The 18009-nt window shown below is 44.2% G+C and overlaps 1 protein-coding gene across 1 annotated transcript; it reads left to right on the top strand.

The window, feature by feature from the left end:
- Positions 1 to 282: 282 nt before the first annotated feature.
- On the top strand, positions 283 to 11495 carry inhbaa (inhibin subunit beta Aa). Its single transcript, XM_076971166.1, has 2 exons — positions 283 to 1355; positions 8528 to 11495. Exons 1-2 carry the CDS (start codon positions 908 to 910, stop codon positions 9301 to 9303), a joined length of 1224 nt encoding a protein of 407 aa, XP_076827281.1. The 5' UTR covers positions 283 to 907; the 3' UTR covers positions 9304 to 11495.
- The last annotated feature ends 6514 nt before the right edge of the window (positions 11496 to 18009 follow it).

Raw genomic sequence — 18009 nt, forward strand, 5'->3', positions numbered from 1 at the left:
ATTGATGAGAGCTGATGCCATAGGATGTGACAACATTATGACTCATAAGAGTAGGTAAGCAGACTTCACGTGTCATGTCTGCCTAGCAAATCTCTATATGTGGAGATCCTTCTGGGTGGGGGCGAGGATGGTGGGTGTGGATATTTTGCTTTACAAATAGGAAAAAATACACAAAACAGAAAAGTAGGTAGGATGGGAGTGAGGGGGAGGGGGAAAGACATATAATTACAGTAAGACAGAAAGTGGAGTCACATTGAGGAGAGAGAGAGAGAGAGAGAGGGAGAGAGAGAGAGAGATACAGCAAGAGAGAGCCCAGCCCACTTCTTCAAAACCATTCAACTCGTGCGTAGTGAGCAGTCCCAGACCTCTTGTGAGTACGCTGCTTCCCCAGGGCTCCTCCAGAAGCTGCCTGCGTTTTCCATACGAACGTCCCAAGGACCACGAGAGAGAGAGAGAGAGAGAGAGAGAGAGAGAGAGAGAGAGAGAGAGAGGGAGACAGAGAGACAGAGAGGGAGAGAGAAATAAAGAAAGAGAAACCCATTACAAGTCAATTCCAACAACTGGCAGAACTATTCATTTTCTTCAATCAGCACATCTCTTCCCCACAGCTCTTCTTTAACAAGAAGGATTACCCTTTTTTTTCTTCCTTCGCTTTTATTGCAGTAGTTTAGATCTTTTTTTCCTAACTTCTGTCAGACTTAGCACATCCACAGGTAGACGGCAGAGTTGACTCTGGCTGCCGGACGGATTTTTTTTTCTCCAAAAGGGAACTTTTGAGAACTTCTTCCCCCCTCATTTTTGTTCCATTTTTGTTAGAATCGTGGTACTAGTCGCTCGGACTGCCTCTGCCGCCGGTCTGGCTCGCTCCTCCAGCTGTCCTCCAGAATCTGCTGCCTGCGCTCCCAGGATGTCGCTGCTGCCAGCTGTGAGCGGGACGCTGCTGCTCCTGGCTCACTGTTGCTCCCTCACCTCCCTGGCCACGGCGGGCACAGTGGCAGCCAGCGGCCACGCACCACCCTTCTCCCTGCCCCAGCAGGACGCCCCCTCGGAGGGCTGCCCGTCCTGCGCCCTGTCCCGAATGCGGAGGGCCGGCCGGGACGCGCTGGCCGACGAGGAGGAGACGCAGAGGGACGTGGTGGAGGCGGTGAAGACCCACATCCTCAGCATGCTGCACCTGCAGGCTCGGCCCAACATCACGCACCCGGTGCCCCGCGCCGCTCTGCTCAACGCCATCCGCAAGGTGCACGTGGGGCGCGTGGCCAAGGACGGCAGCGTCCTGATCGACGAGGAGCCGCATGGCCACGCGGACGCAGACAGCACAGAGCAAGCAGAAATCATCACCTTCGCTGAAGCTGGTAAGTTCGAGCCTGTGTGTGTGTGTGTGTGTGTGTGAGAGAGAGAGACAGAGAGAGAGGGGGGGGGGGGGGGTGTCTCATCACGCTGTTTGCAGTGTATTGCAATTCCTTCCAAACCTGCCAGGAGAGGACGGCATGAGTGAGGTAGTGAGAGAGGTTGCACTGCCTGGGATGGTAGTTTAAGGAAACCTGTTGCCTCATAGCCGGGGAGAACGGTTTGGGCTGTTCTGCAAAATTCTTCCTCTTCATATCTCTCTCCTCTCTCAGAGTCCCTAAAAATACCACCAACCCTTCAAAGTCACTCCAGCCGTAAACTCTTCCGTGGAGCTGTATCAGGGTTAAAGGAGAGCACTCACTTGGATACTGACAGGCTTCCCCAAGAGTCAGCTGCAAATAGGATTTGTAGGGGGGGGCGGCAGCAGTACGCTTGTGTTTCCCTACAGAGTGACGGATCTCTTTCGTCTGCGGCGCTGCTGTCAGCTGTCAGAGTCGTGATACGCGTACAGACGGGGGCATCTCTCTTAGTAATCCAGCACAGGAGGAGACGGAGCCGCACAGTTAGCGACAGCAAAAGGGCTGAAACCTTCGGGTGCGGACACGTGGCTTCCGAACGGCAGGTTGAAATCGGGCACTGGTAAAAGTGTGGCATTCACGTAGCGAGTAGTGAAGCGTCAGAGAAAGAGTGAGAATTTATCGAAGCACAGGATCAGATGTGTGAAACGGGCTAGTGACAGTAGTTTCACATTAGAAAGAAAGTTTGGTGCTCTTGACTAAGGGTTGAATGGAAACTCCACTGTGGTCCGGGAACGTTTGAAACAGATTCATCAATGTTTTAGACACTCTGAACCTCAGCACAGGTAACTGTCCTTTATTAGAATGATATTAAGAGAGGGGTTCGCCTTTGTAGCCTTTCAATATATGCAGTGTCATATAATAATCAGGGACAGTTCAACAAACGTAAAAAACAATATGCTGACCGTCCTGTAAGCTGTGGTCCTGCACGTCCTGCTACGGGGCGACAGCCTGCAAAGTGCATGTGTCAGGAAGGAAACGAGTGTATGCAAAGCGGTAATAAATCGCACTTCAAAACACTTTCACCTTTAAATTCAGCGTCGGTTTTATGGAAGTCAAACAACTACCCCGTTTCCCTCCAAATGTCGAAGCGCAACACCCTCTTCAGTTTAGTTTTTAACCCACAGTTGAAAATTGAACATCACCGCGCGGGGGAGATTACAATAATACAATTATATTTAGTCAAATCTCCATGCACAACTAATAACCTTTGCAACCATTTACTATTAGTGAGACGGGTGTTAACATCTTTAGATGTACCGCAGAAACGTAAACAGACCACCCACTGCTCTTAACAGTTCGGGTGTTTTAGTCATTCTGACCCTCCTTTGAAATTCAGCCTTCAATCACCCAGAAATACTTACGATTTCAATAACAATGACCCGTGTAGCAGTTACACCCGGCACATGTCGGACCATAAGAACATTTTGCAGAGAGTAAATTAACGAAAGCAACTGGATATTGTTTTTATCTACACTGCAAACCAAATCTTGACTTGGCGGCTGACCTTTCACGTAACATTATCACCATTATTGCTTTATTAGTCGTGTTTACCAGTACCAGATAAGCACCATTCGCACAAACATGCGCAACGATTCATCCTGCATAATATTCGCACTCCATAGAGGAGCCACGAAAATTGTAAATTCGACGTTCAGTGTTGCCATCAAACGGCAGATTACATCTAGCAACGCTCTCTTTACACAGATAGAGTAACTATAACACTGGATGCCAGAACAATATTTGTATCGGTGCAAAAAATATATATCCCATTGTGGCAAACAGACGCGCAGCACGTGCAAGCAGGTATGCACACGTTCACTTAGTTGCTAGATTCACTATGGTTCACATAAGTCTACTATCCTCGCAGATTCTTGGCAATTTAAGGTCAAGGATGACCTTGAAGCTATCAGTATCCAAAGACAAGGACTTTATATGCAAGGACAGCAGAGACTTCGGCATGCTTACATTATTGTGAAACAAATTGGCTTTTAAACCACTTGTGTTTATAGTACTGGAGTGTCCATGTAATATTTCATATATTTGTTGAACTGCATCTCAATGCTCACAGCTCATTTCAAGTACTAAATTGTTACTAGTTTGAATTCATATCCTTGAAGTTGTGCAATTAGTGTGTTAACATGACTACAAATAACAGCTCAGTTACAGTTGTGTATCTCACAGACTCTGGAGGAATTCACTGATTTGTAAACACCACTGTCTACATCTTTGCCAACATATATATCTTAGGAATGTGCAATTTTCCTTGACATTGTCACTGTGACAGTCCAATTTTGTCTTGGTGCCAGAGGTCAAAGAAATAAAATAAAATACTTTGCAATGGTTGGCCAGAGACCTTTCTATAAGTCTCAGGCACAATGATCTTTCAAGTCCACATAGAGAGACGAGCGAGTGAGTGAAAGAGAGAGAGAGAGAGAGAGAGAGAGAGAGAGAGAGAGAGAGAGAGAGAGAGAGAGTACACCAAGACTTTGGTTTACAGAAGCTATTCTGGTCCTATGTGAAACTCATAGCAGGCAGCAACCAATCTGTAACCCAGTCAGTTGTTCCAAGAGCCCATTCGTTGAAACAGCGAAAGGGGAAGATGTGACAAAGTCCTATAAATATTTTCCCATATCTTTGGGGATGGTGAGATTAAAAATAAAACGTCGGACGGCTTGGGAACTTGTGTGTGAAGCTGTGACTTTGGCAGGGTAAAAAAGAGGCGGTAGAATCACTCCCAAGATTCCTCACTACTGTGGAGAGGCTGTAGTTGAGCCTTCCTGCCAGCCCCGGGTCTCCAAGAGAACAGATGGTTATCGCTGTGGATCTGAGCGGCACAGACGCATGCACACGCGGCCGCATGCACACGTGGATGATGCACACGCGGATGATGCACACGCGGACTCTGTTGCCCTGCTGTCACTGAGGCCCGTGTTTCTCAGGCTTACATGCTGTGTTTGGGAGAAGTGTTGTGAAATGATTACTTGACACAGAAGCATTTATGGCCACTGTTCCTCTTTCTTGAAGCCTGTATCGTCATCAAGTATAACTCAATTCCCACACTCCAGGAATCCCCAGCCATAGCTGGAAACATTACAAAAGCCTACCTATTAATGTCTCTCCAGAAAGGCTAAGAGGTTTTTCCTGTAGTAAAGAGACACTAAAGTCTCTTGGAATCAAAACCATTACATCAAATGACAGAAGACGTCACATGTGTGTGATACAGTGGGGATTTAGACCTCAGCATCCAGCCAAACTTTACATTCCAGTTCCTTAAATAGTAATTCCACAAGCCTTCCGATCATATATCACATGTCAAATATCACATGCCATCAAGATTACAGAACTTATTGTATATATCAGCAATATATATATATATATATATATATATATATATATATATATATATATATATATATATATATATATATATATATATATATATATATATATATATATATATATATATGATGCATGCGTATATGCAGTTCACCGAGCAGCTTCAGCAGTGCAGGTGGTAACTTGGCCAGCAGATGTGTTATCTAAGCGTATTTGTGAGTGTGCTGTGGCGTGCAGCAGATGCAGCTTGGGAGATGTACAGTGTGTGTCTCAGATCCAGGAAGTACATGGTCACGGACTAATTCTGCAACGGATACAGTCATTAAGATTGAAGAGATAGACATGACTCCCAGCTTAATTGCAGCTTTTCAACCTTTTGGCCTTATTTGTTTCTTTTCCTAACTTTGTGTACCATCCGAACATCTACTGAAATTGCCAAGTGACATTAACATCTGATTATCCTGCATTATTCTGAGAGGGGATTTCCATATAATTTAGCATGACTTCATAACTCTGTGAGAGCCACCAAGCAATGTAACCCCAAACCCCACAAAGCAAAAAAGAACAGGAGTCAGTAGCGCCCCCTGGCTTGTCTTCCTGCTTGGCTAGTCTGTGCAATACGCTGGCCTGCTGCACCACATTCTCGAGCACTTTGTCCAGTGGTACAGAAAGAAGAGATTTGACTGTCCACTGCTAGACACACAGTCGGAGATCACGGGCCAGCCCACACACCACCCATGTGCAGAGGGGACTGTCTGCCCACAGGGGAGGCAGGCGAGGTGGAGAGAATGAGGTGTCAGGGAGGGTGAGAGGTTTCAATGTCAGGAAGAGGGCCCAGTAGTGGGGTTGATGGGGTACATAATGGTAGTGAAGTGTATGGGGTGACATCAGCCTGAGATGTGTAATTGTGTTGATCAGTGTACTGTAATTTAGCTGTGAAACAGAGCAGGTTAGGACAAGGCACCAGACTGAAAACAGCAATTATACTGCCTGTTTAGTTAATGTGTTCCTGTTTTGTTTTGTATAAAAAAGGTAAAAGTTCTGCTGTCCACCTTAGTTTGAGATGTCACACACAAAAAATGAAAGAGTATCCGGCAAATCTGTGGTGTACATAAAACGGAAGGTTATGTATCTTTTGGAGAAAGTTGCTTGCACTCATTAATGCCATTGTTTTGGATATGGCATTGTGATATTAATACCCTCATACCACAGTTGTTTAGTCTGTAAAATGTGTCCTCATAGTTGACATGACCATGTTTGAAATATGCTGTCTGGCACCGGAGTCGAGCAAGGCAACATACACAAACTCCCCCATCATTAACAGTCATTCTAATATTCTCTGCATTTTATAACTTTATTTCACAGTCGCTCAATGCAGAAAACAGACCACGGATATAATGTATGAAGGGGTATTGGAAGGCTAATCCTGTATGGTTTAATCTGCACACAGTATCTTTTATGACAAGGCTGGCCTGTCTGTGTCTTTTAAAGTTATGCTATCCTTTCAAGATCTCAGATGTGTGGAACAGTTGATAGCTAGCCTAGAACCTAACAGGAAACATTAATGTCAAGGCATTTGTCAATGTGAGTTAACACATTCCTCGACCAGCCCTACAAGCTGTCCCTGTAAGCCTTCGTCTCTTTGAAACAACCAAGCCAACCTTTGCTTGTGGACTAGAGCTGTTGCCTTTAATCAGTACTGTCAACAAATTAGCCAAATACCAATCACATCGACTCCTTACAGTCGTTTCCAGGAGGTGTATAAACAAATGCCATTTACAGATGGGCGTCTTCTTATAACCTCTCTAGATCTGACTGACTTTATTTTTTTTTTTTTTTGGGGGGGGGGGGGGTGATGGTAATATTTGTCTTCTAGGCTTTGAGCATTGGGGCATTACGGGCATCACAATATGACAGAAGACCAACAAGTAGATCAAAGCGAGGGATCCCCCCCTAAGGTAAACTAGATAGAACTGGGGATTAGAGGACACATTAAGTGAAGGCATGTTTGAAGAGAAGCCCCCCCCACCCCCCCCCCCCCACCCCCCCCCCCCCCCACCCCCATGCGCACCTCTTTAAGTTCCCAGGTGATCCTGTATTGCTCCCTCCTCCCTATGTGAAAGCACGGAGTGGGGAGGGGAGGTATGTGTGAATGTTATTTTCCGTTATTGTGTGGTAGACAGCTGTGCAAACTATGCTCTCACGGTTACTCTACTGTTTATTGTTGAGGGATTATTGTACAGCTCCGTAGTCTTTAACCTCAGAGGGTTTTTTATTTGTCCTCTCCCACAAATGTATTGAGAAGCATGTGGAGACAGGGCGCTTCCATCCACTCTCCTTCTCAGGGGGCTGGGTGGTGGTCTTCTGCAGTGAGAAGTGCTCACTGGGGAAGAGCCCAAGATGGGTTTGCTCAGCTTAGCAAATGCTAACGATGCTCCATTCTCTTCCGTGCTGCAGATTAAAAGGGAAACAATGCACTGGCCAGTGCTGGAAAAGCCCATTATTTTTAGAGTGTGCTCATGAAGCTCTTTTGTGTTTGGACAGATGGGACTAGAGATGTGTAAACACACACACACACACACACACACACACACACACACACACACACACACACACACACACACACACACACACACACACACACAGTGACAAACTGACATTGTTAGCATGCTGTAATGCTATAAATATGCAGCTTTCAATTGAGGCTGAATTTGAAGATGTTTTTTTTATAACTAGTCCATGATGTACAATATTTACAGCGAGATAAATAATGAATAAAACAGAAAAAGATCAATCATAAGAGATTCTTTATAGTGATGACCACAGCATCAAAATCCCCTCTTAGCAATCACAGTGTTTTGGGTGAAGCTAATTAATCACAGCGCTGCCTAAATGATGAAGTGTCAGTTTATAAGTGACTCTGAAAGACTCTGGAAAGGCGGGAGCTGAACGTTCTCACATCACCCAGCAAGACCTTCGAGATCTTGACAAAAGTCTAAACATTTGCCACAGCAAATAAAGGGGTCTAGTGAAAGGTTGGCTCGCGATCTGCAGCTTTCCAGGGGCCTCATCTGTGGCTGTTAGATGCCGCAGGATCAAAGCCAGTGGGAGACTCCTTTTCTGATTTGGGGAGAAGGCGAGTCACTGAAAACATGGCACATCTCGACTCCCAGATGGCCACTGTGTACTGCGTGCTGTCACAGCCGTTTTGTGTTACTGTACTGGCTGAAGATGTGGGTGCAGGTCAGCAGGCTCTTAATAGATCGTTTGGCTGGCGTCCAGCGTAGGGGCTGTGGTGGGAGGCTTGTGTGGCCCTCAGTTATCTCAAGTTCAAGGTAGGAAGGGCAGAGTTGAGGGATAAGGACTTGGTGTGGGTGTGGGTGTGTGTGTGTGTGTGTGTGTGTGTGTGTGTGTGTGTGTGTGTGTGTGTGTTGTCTGTTCATTTAAGGGCATGGATTCAGATTTCCATCTTTGACATACACAGAAGAAACAGTGGCCAGCTATTGTATAAACTTAGCTTTCCTTTGAAAAGCAGCATGAATTAAAGGGCTTGTTTCTGAAATCCAGAAAGCCTGTAGGTCCAGAAGAACAGCGTCACTGCCACAACCGCAAAGCTCAAACGCTGTATTGATCTGGCCACTCCCTACCAGTGACAACTCAGATGTGGTTAGCTCAGAGTCCACTGAATCAACCAAACAGCCTCCAACAGACTTCCAACAGACGATTGACCTGTTCTTCTCCCTCCTCTTCTCTTTCCCCAGGTGAAGCTCCTGGCCTGATCAGGTTCCTCATCTCCAAGGAGAGCGATCAGATGTCTCTGGTTGACCAGGCCAACGTGTGGCTTTTCCTGCGGCTGCCGAAGGGGAACCGCACTCGGACGGCCGTCACCATAAACCTCTTGCTGCAGCGGCCAGGCTCAGAGGAGCAGCTCCTGGCGCAGAAAGCCGTGGACACACGCCGCAGCGGCTGGCACACGTTCCCCGTGGCGGCCAGCGTCCAGGCCCTGCTGGAGCGAGGCGGGAGCGTCCTGAACCTGCGCGTTTCCTGCCCGCTGTGCGCCGATGCCCGGGCCACGCCCTCCCTGGTCACCCCCGGCGGCGGGGAGCGCGAGCAGTCGCACCGGCCCTTCCTGATGGCCGTGGTGCGGCGGGCTGATGAGCAGGGCCTGCAGAAGAGGCGTAAGCGCGGCCTGGAGTGTGACGGCAAGGTGCGGGTGTGCTGCAAGCGCCAGTTCTACGTCAACTTCAAGGACATCGGCTGGAACGACTGGATCATCGCGCCGTCCGGGTACCACGCAAACTACTGCGAGGGCGAGTGCCCGAGCCACGTGGCCAGCATCACTGGCTCCGCCCTCTCCTTCCACTCCACCGTCATCAACCACTACCGCATGCGCGGCTACAGCCCGTTCACGAGCATCAAGTCGTGCTGCGTGCCCACGCGTCTCCGCGCCATGTCGATGCTCTACTACAACGAGGAGCAGAAGATCGTGAAGAAGGACATTCAGAACATGATCGTAGAGGAGTGCGGCTGCTCTTAAGATGGCGGCAAAGGCGAGAACAAGTAGGGAGGTAGAGAAGGGGCAGCCAGTCTAGCTCTGCAGGCACTCGGGAGGGGGTGGGGGGGTGGGTGACCAGGACTCACGCCCTAAGAGTGAGGACGTGGTCAAAACAGCAAACCAAGGAGCGGGGGAGGAGGGAGCGATCCTCTGCCTCCACCGCTCCAATGCCCTCGGCCGCGAGACGGACTCGCACGCGGAGACGGGCCTCTCTCACGACACGGCGGCTGCTCACGTGTGGCCGTCTGAAAATTCAGTCTGGAGTCGATCCTGTGGCACTTTCAGAAAAATAAAGAATATATAATATATTTTTGCTACAAAGCCAAGGGAATGGGGTGAGAGGCTATTTATGCGATCGAGAATGCAGTGCAGTTTCTCCGAACATACCCTTCCATGTACGGGGAGACCATGATGATGAGGTGCCTGAACAAACAAATCTCAAAACTATGCAACTTGTCAAGTATTAAGATTTATTTTTCATTGATGTGTTGTTTTTTGTTTCTTAACTATTTACTTCTACACACTAAAAAAGAGGAAGTCTTCTTTTTATACTTATTTTGAAAGTGTGTTTGTTTTTGCGTGTGTGTGAGTATGTGTGTGTGTATGTATGTGTGTTTGTGTGTGTTTGTGTGTTGTTGAGAGATACTTGAAAGAAGTTTGACGGGCTGCTGGAACCAAACATTTCTGTTTATTATTATTCTTATTATTATGACTTTTATTGTTAATAATATTATTATATTTTCCTTTCCTCTTTTTGTTATATTATCTTAAAAAATGAGACGTTACGAACGTTTACAGTTTGCACTATACCAACATTTTGATCAGCCTAGCCACATATACAAACGATATTTAGCAAAAGACAAGAAGCACTTCAGAACGGACAAAACCAGCTTAAGTTCAGCCAGGTGAGGAGAGGTGAAACAGAGGGTGGAGAAGTGAAGCAGAGGGTGGAGAGGTGAAGCAGAGAGGAGGAGAGCTGAAGCAGAGGGTGGAGAGGTGAAGCAGAGAGGAGGAGAGCTGAAGCAGAGGGTGGAGAGGTGAAGCAGAGGGGGGGAGAGGTGAAGCAGAGGGTGGAGAGCTGAAGCAGAGGGTGGAGAGGTGAAGCTGAGGGTGGAGAAGAAAAGCAGAGGGTGGAGAGGTGAAGCTGAGGGTGGAGAAGAAAAGCAGAGGGTGGAGAGGTGAAACAGAAGGGAGGAGTGGTGAAGCAGAGAGTGGAGGGGTGGAGAGCTGAAGCAGAGAGTAGAGAGGGTGGACACATGTTTAGATCACAAGACCATGTGCACACATGCATTGTGTAGTGTTTTATTCTATTATCATTATTATTTTTTTTATCCAATGCCAAAGACTTATGTTAGTGTTTCACAACAATATTAGGCTGTTTCAGAACATTTATTGCTAAAGGCGTGCAGGTGAGCCCGGGGCAACGCCCCGCACAGCTCTGACTCCGCCCTGTCTTTGTTGCCTATGTTGTGTGCGTTTTGCACAACTGCACTCCCCATGTGTGTCTAGCCATCGAAATGATGAATACAGCACTTACGCCAACATCATAGTGGTTTTGTCTTTTCTTTTTTGTAATGAAAGTGAATGTGCAGCGTTGATATTTAAAGAAAATGTAATTGGGAGATGAATTGCTGAATGATCTCACATTTGGATATTTATAAAATATTTCACCAAATATTGGAAGGACCCTGTATGATTCAAATCATTTCATCATTTTGTTTTACAGATGTTGTTTATGCTTCCTGAAAACAGGTAACTGTGCAATGTCAACAAATGAAGCAATCTGGGTTAACTGCTTAATACCTGTGTTACAGTTTGACAGAAAAAAATGCATATTTGTGGGTGTATGTGAATGCATACCAAAATGAGACTGAGAATAAATTAAGACTGAAAGTAAATCAAGAAAAATATTCAAATCCTGAAAAATGCATAAAAAGAAAAAAATGTTGTAAATGATCTTTGTTTTCGTTCATCATAACAAAAAGAATCAACACTGAAAAAAGTGAAGAATAAAAAAATATATTTTTTATTCTGTATATATGGAAACCAAGATACCAATATGTTGCATTGCTTTGTTGTACAAATCAAAAAATGTGCTTGTGTTTTTTTAATCTAATTTATTTTACAGTATTTCTGTTCCATGTTCTGCTTCACCATTAAAGTTAAAAGGGTGTACACTAAAACAGACGCCTGACAAACGTGTTGTTTGTGCTTTTGGTTGGGAGTGATTTGGCAAAGTAATAACACGTAGCCAAAGAGTCCACCACACTGGCAGAGAGCTGAGCCTGCTCAGTTCACGTCGACCAAGCCTGCTGAAAACGGTCCCATATCCTCAAACCACGAAATGGTGCACCATGCAAAAACACCATATCTATCAAACACCATGCAAAACAACAGATCTTTAAACAGTAAACATGCCCAGTGTGCACACACACAATCAGAAAAACAGAAAAAAAAAATCAGAAAAAAAAGGTCCTCAGCTGATATCTGCAAAATTGACGAACTACACTAATTTCTTCGTAAAAATTTATTATTTCACCATTTAACATCAGAAGGCTCCTCTCAACAAGAACATCTACAGGTTCTTCAACCTAGCATCTGTAGTGTGATGGTTATCCCATAAAGCATTGTAAGATCAGCATTAGAACCACATCAAAATAAAGTAAACAATGCAGAAAGCAGGTGCAGGTATTCACCTGCAAAATCGACAAAGCGACAGTGTTCCTGCTTCAACAACCAATAGTCAACTATTTCCTATTGCTGTATGCACCCGATTACTGCTTAAAAACAATGATATTAGAAGCCCTCCTACAGTAGTGTTTGTGTAGTAAGCATGTACTCCCAGCTCTATAGGTATGAACATAATGAACATACAGTATACCTTTAAATGAATTCACCTTTAAATGAACTCATCAATTAGGGAGACCTCTGGCTGAGAGTAGATGAGGGAATATTTAGGACAGCAGCCATGGTGCTTGCATGGGAAATGGTGCCAAAACAAATACGACGAGGTGAGAGTGGAGCTAAGACGACAGTTCGCATGTTAGGTTGGCATGATCATCTGTACATGAAACCAGATGTGGACTATTGAGTGACTATTGAGTGTTGCGCTCAGAGCTCGAGTGAAATCAGGGTGGTTTTTATTAGAAGTGGATGAGCCATCTAGTTCCCAGTCCTGTGTACAAACCGCACACATGAACACACACTTACACACACACAAACAAACACAACCACAAACACACACATACACACACACACGTTGTGAAACCTTATGTTTGCCTAAGGTTCTCTATGCATAAAAAAAAAACACAGTGCCTGGCTCAAGTTGGCATACAGCACTGTTTCAAAGTGTCTGTTTAAAAATAGAGCTGTCTTAAGCTAATAACAGAGGGGGACACTGAAATAGTTGACAGATGATAATACTCTGGTAGCAGGCGATCAAAGGGCAAGCCGAACTGCACACAGGAGTTTCCTGTGAAGAGGAAGCTTTTGTGGCTGTGGGAAACCACAGCATGGCCATTCATTTACAACACACACTTCAGCCTTTTACTATAATTCTCCTCAACATGTTTAGAGTTACAGTAACAATCGGTGTAGTGCTGCTTTTCCGTAAAAAAACAAACAAAAAAAAAACAACAAAACAAAACAAAAAAAAAACTTTTTTTGACAGTACCTATACTGGCACTGGAGGTCTTCTCTCTCCAGGAAACTGTTTTTAACAGTGTGCTGTACATCTCTCTCTTCAGCTTAATAGGAGATGATTTTCTTCAATAATGTACTTTTTTATGTTCATAGTCATTGCATCAGTCTCAGTGAAAATATACTAAATAAATAATAATATAATAAAATAAGAATACACTGACTTTAAGCAGGATTAACCTTAAAAAAAACCGTGTGTGTGTGTGTGTGTGTGTGTGTGTTTGTTGTGAGGTCAGTTGTGCAATGTGCTGTTTTAACTCCACAGGGCAAGAAAAGATTAGTGATCTCCTCAATGCCCTGTAAACAAGAGTAGTCTCTGAATGTTACACACACTGTAATTACATGACAGGGGTGCTAATGGGTTCTAAACAGGCAGTATGGTCATTGAGGCCTTTGCAAACATCAACGCCCATTTCTAACAGGATCTAACCAGTTGGCATCTGACCCAGCAACAACTAATTAGGGCACTGTGTGCTCCTGGCAGTGGTCCATGCATGGGCCCGTTTATAATGATGTAGAAAATAAACACACAGTAGTGTGGGGAATTTCATCAGAAAAAAAAAATCATAAATTAAATATTGGATTTTCTGTCTTTCTCATTTTAGGATATTTAGTTTAGGAATGAAAGACTTCGTGTTGATTTCATTACTGGACCCAAGGAAGCACTTTGAACTCCCTGATGAGCTATTAGGGGTTAAAAGCCAAACAATGAAAGATGAGAACAAAATTCTAATTCAATTATTGAAATTATTTAAAAGAGGCACAAAGTTACATTGACCTTACTCCAACATGTTCAAATTCCCTTGATCAAGGATTGAACAAGTAATAATAATACTTGTTACTTTCATGTCAGGTACAGGAAGTCAAGTATGCTGCTGTTATGAACTGAAGTATCTGAACTACACAGGACTTTCACTGTGAGGGCATGAATGATCCTGACTGATGTTATCATCATTTACTGGCACAACGGCTTAATGTTGTGAGTGTGTTGGGACTCTCGAACAGCCAACTTTCTAACGTGAACTTTGGAGGCACATTCACAGTTGGAAATATACATCTCAGATCATCCCGACACCGAATAAATCCAGAAGAAAACAAAAGTACTGCAGATGTTGTGGGATGTGCTGCTGTTTGGTGCTGAAGCAACGTTGTGGGTGTTGATCAGTTGGAAGCTGGTCTGAGAAAATTCCCAACCTTCAAACCCAGATGAGCTTTCCGAGCCTTGACACACATCCAAGAATAAAATCCCCCTGTCTGAGAGAACTGAGGAGACAGTCCACATTAAGTACTTCTTTTCCAGACAGCGGTCCAGGAGCCAACACAGAGGACAGGCTGCATGTGATCACGGCAGCGATAGATCGCTATGCTTTCTGAGGTCCAAAGTTATTTCTCTAAGAAAACATTTGGTGATGCCTCACATTCATAAAAGCACTTAATCCGTCTTCAGTGTTGCATGTCTTTGATGTGAACCACCCACCACTGGATCGGAGCGTGGTCAAAGCCTGCAGCTCTGCAAAGCTCTCCTTTATCTGCCTTATGATTTTTTGGTGTGGGAGAAGAGAGAAACTAAGTGCTATCGGTCCCAGCCTGCTCCACGAACACCAGAGTGAGTTTAGCTTTTACAGACTCACAGATGTGAAAATTGTCTCACAAGATCACTTTGTGTGATCAAGAATCACACATTGCCATTACATAAGCAGAAAGAAAGAAAACAAACAAGCAGAAACAATAACAACAAAACACTAAAAATGACTTGGAAAAGGATAGCAGATATCAGTGAAAATTTGCATTTGTTTACATAAAGTGTTCAGAATTCTAAAGTTATTTTGAAAACAAATGGTGATTTATGCAATGCTGATTAAATGCATATTAGTACATAATAACGTTTTCACAATGATCTGGAAACATTTGATAATTCCAAGCATAAAGAGGCGCAGACGCGTTTCTTTATGACATCAGCAGCTGTAGTTAATCTCCACAAAGTGTCAGTCTGTGTGAACCTCTGCGTGGGGCCGATATGGGCAACAGTAAATTTGTATCAAACCTCAGCTTCTTCTTAAAACTAATGTTTGTAGAGAAAGGAACCACACCAAGCTCTGTGAGCAGGAAGTCTGTATCTCTATCAGTACTCAGTTTATTGGTTTTATCACCGTCGTCTTTTTTTCTGGCACATCTAATTGCCAATCCTTGTCCTTCAGCAAGTTAGCCAGGAACATTTTATTGATTTTTTTTCTTTTGTGAGAAAACTAAACTGACCTTTAAATTTCAATCTTAAGTGCTACCTCGGCCTTTAGCTTTAGGTTAACACAACAGCACACAATTAATTCTAATTATCATGATTAGATTCATAAGATGTTTATGTGGAAGTGTTTGGTTTGTTTGATTTGGAATAACTCTGCTTCATCATCTCTGGATCACTTAAGTGTCTGGGATCTATGAGACACAACACAAAAACACCAAACCCCAAACCCCCCAAACCCAGTCCTCAAACCCAAACCAGCATAATCCTACAACCCCTTACCTCATAAAACCCAAAAACCCAGTAAACCCCAAATCCTTAACCCCATAGATCTCTAGATCAAACCATTAAGTGAAATCCCAAACCCCCAAATCCATTCACATCCACGCCAAATTTCTAACTCCGTACACCTCAACCCCAAACACCAACTTCTACTCCAAAGCCCTCAGTTTACAAAACCCATAAAACCCGAACCTATAACGCTGCTATAAACCTCAACCACCACAATCCCAGCATCACACTCACATTATTAGCAGTCACACCAACTCAATGCAATTGCTGAATAATGTAGTGCTTTGTAATGCTTTTCCTGCAGATCCCAGAAACTCAAAATTGAGTGATCTTCCTTCATGTTTTTATAGATATCTTAGAAAACTTTGTCATGTTCCTTAGAATATAGAAATGTACCAAAAACATAGGTTCCCACAGAGCCAGTAGACACAGAGAATAAATTATTTCTTTTGATCTTGATCTGCAGAGTGGAATTGAGCTCCCCATGTGGGAGAGGTGTGTAACTGAGAGGATTTGACCCATACATGTAATGTGATCTTGAGACATTCATATCCAAAACCAGCTCAGAATTTTTATTTATGTTTATTGAACAGTTGTATGCCTCAATACAAACTTGACTTACCATGCAAAAGGATGCAAAGTTTAAGAAATCATGACCACAATGAAGGTCTGTAGAACCTAGAAGATTTTGGTTACTGTTTTAGGAAAAACAGTCAAAATGGCCTGAAAGTGGCCTTAAAAAGGAAAGTTTAAAGTTTAAAGGAAAAGACCAAGCAGCCAATCAGCTTTAGGTGCAGTTCAGTTCAACCCACAAAAATGACACACCTCATCCCTACTAATGACTTCTTAAACAACAGCAGTGGCAGATGGCATTGCCCTTTCGGGTCACCCTGGAGGGGCTCTTGACCTCTGCTTGGACCGCATTTGCACTCTTAAGGGTTTTCTGCATCAAATGTCCTACTGCAGCATGGCCGAGGAACGCTGTCCTACTTCAACTCATTAGAAAATGCTTTGATTCAATGAAACCCCACTTTAAAGTTTCAATCTTGTCATTAAGAAAGATAAAACTGCTGTCAAGTGCTTCCATTATTATAACACTCTTTGAGCCCGCATCTCTCTCTCTCTCTCTCTCTCTCTCTCTCTCTCTCACTCTCACTCTCTCTTTCCATGGACTACGGGACAGCCGGACACACGCACACGCGCACACACACACACACACACACACACACACACACACACATATATATATATGCACACACGCACACACAGACACACACACACACAACATGTGCACACGCACACATGCACGCATACACAAGCAAACGCACATGCAATAGCACACACACACACACACACACACACACACACACACACACACACACACACACACACTTGGCCTCTATGTCTGAGCCGGACGTGCTGCTATCAGGTGGACCCGATATAGTTGGCAGCAGCCAAGTCTTGAGAGAGAGACTCAACAACAGTGGAACGTCAGCGCCTGACCCTGGATGTGTGATACATCTTCACTGGCTTCTTGGGAAACACCAGTGTGAAGGCAGAAGAAAGAGAGAGAGGGGAGGGAGAGAGAGAGAGAGAGGGAGAGAGAGAGAGAGAGAGAGAGAGAGAGAGAGAGAGCTATGTCAAGGTTGCTGAATGTCTCTTGCCAAAATGTTTAGAGCATGAGTACTAAACTGTGTTCATAATTCATACGTGCAAGGTTCTTCCCAAATATCATCTACTGCTTTTAAGAACAAAACATGGAAAAATGTGTTTTCAATGCAGGGTTTTTACTGCGATATTTATTTGTCAGAGTCAGAAAGAGAGAGGGAGAGGGAAAGGGAGAAAGAGAGAGAGAGAGAAAGAGAAAGAGAGAATATTCACTTTATACCTACTCATTCACCCTGATATTTGAAAATTAAAGTGGAGAACTCCTCTCCACAGACATTATGGGTTTCCATGGTTACCCTTTCCAACACAAACTTCATATACCTGTAACACTTCCTTCCCCACACAGAGCAAACTTTGCTTGAGAAACTCAATCTAAAATACATTTATTCTCCTGCTGAAGGGTTCTGCATGTGGCTCTGCTATTACTTTAACATATAGAAGAAACAGACACTATAACTGATATATGGACTAATGTCTTGCTTTGTGCCAAGTGGAAGACTTCATCAATCAAGGCTTAAGTGACCAGCCATTCAAAAGCTATATGCAACAGAGAAAAGTGATTCTTACAAACATACAAATAGAAGTCTTCCTAGTCCCTATTCCTAGTCCCTAATTCTGCTAATCCCTAATTCTAGTTCCTAGTCCCTAATTCTGAACTTCACAGAATCACATTTAATTCAATCAATGACCTGATCGCTGACATGTGCTGCAACATCACTGGCCCCTGGACTACGACCTGCTCATTTCCTGGTCAGCTAACAATGAGGCTTACTAATGAGATTATAGTCTCA

The sequence above is a fragment of the Brachyhypopomus gauderio genome, chromosome 13, assembly GCF_052324685.1.
Source record: "Brachyhypopomus gauderio isolate BG-103 chromosome 13, BGAUD_0.2, whole genome shotgun sequence".
Lineage (NCBI taxonomy): Eukaryota > Metazoa > Chordata > Actinopteri > Gymnotiformes > Hypopomidae > Brachyhypopomus > Brachyhypopomus gauderio.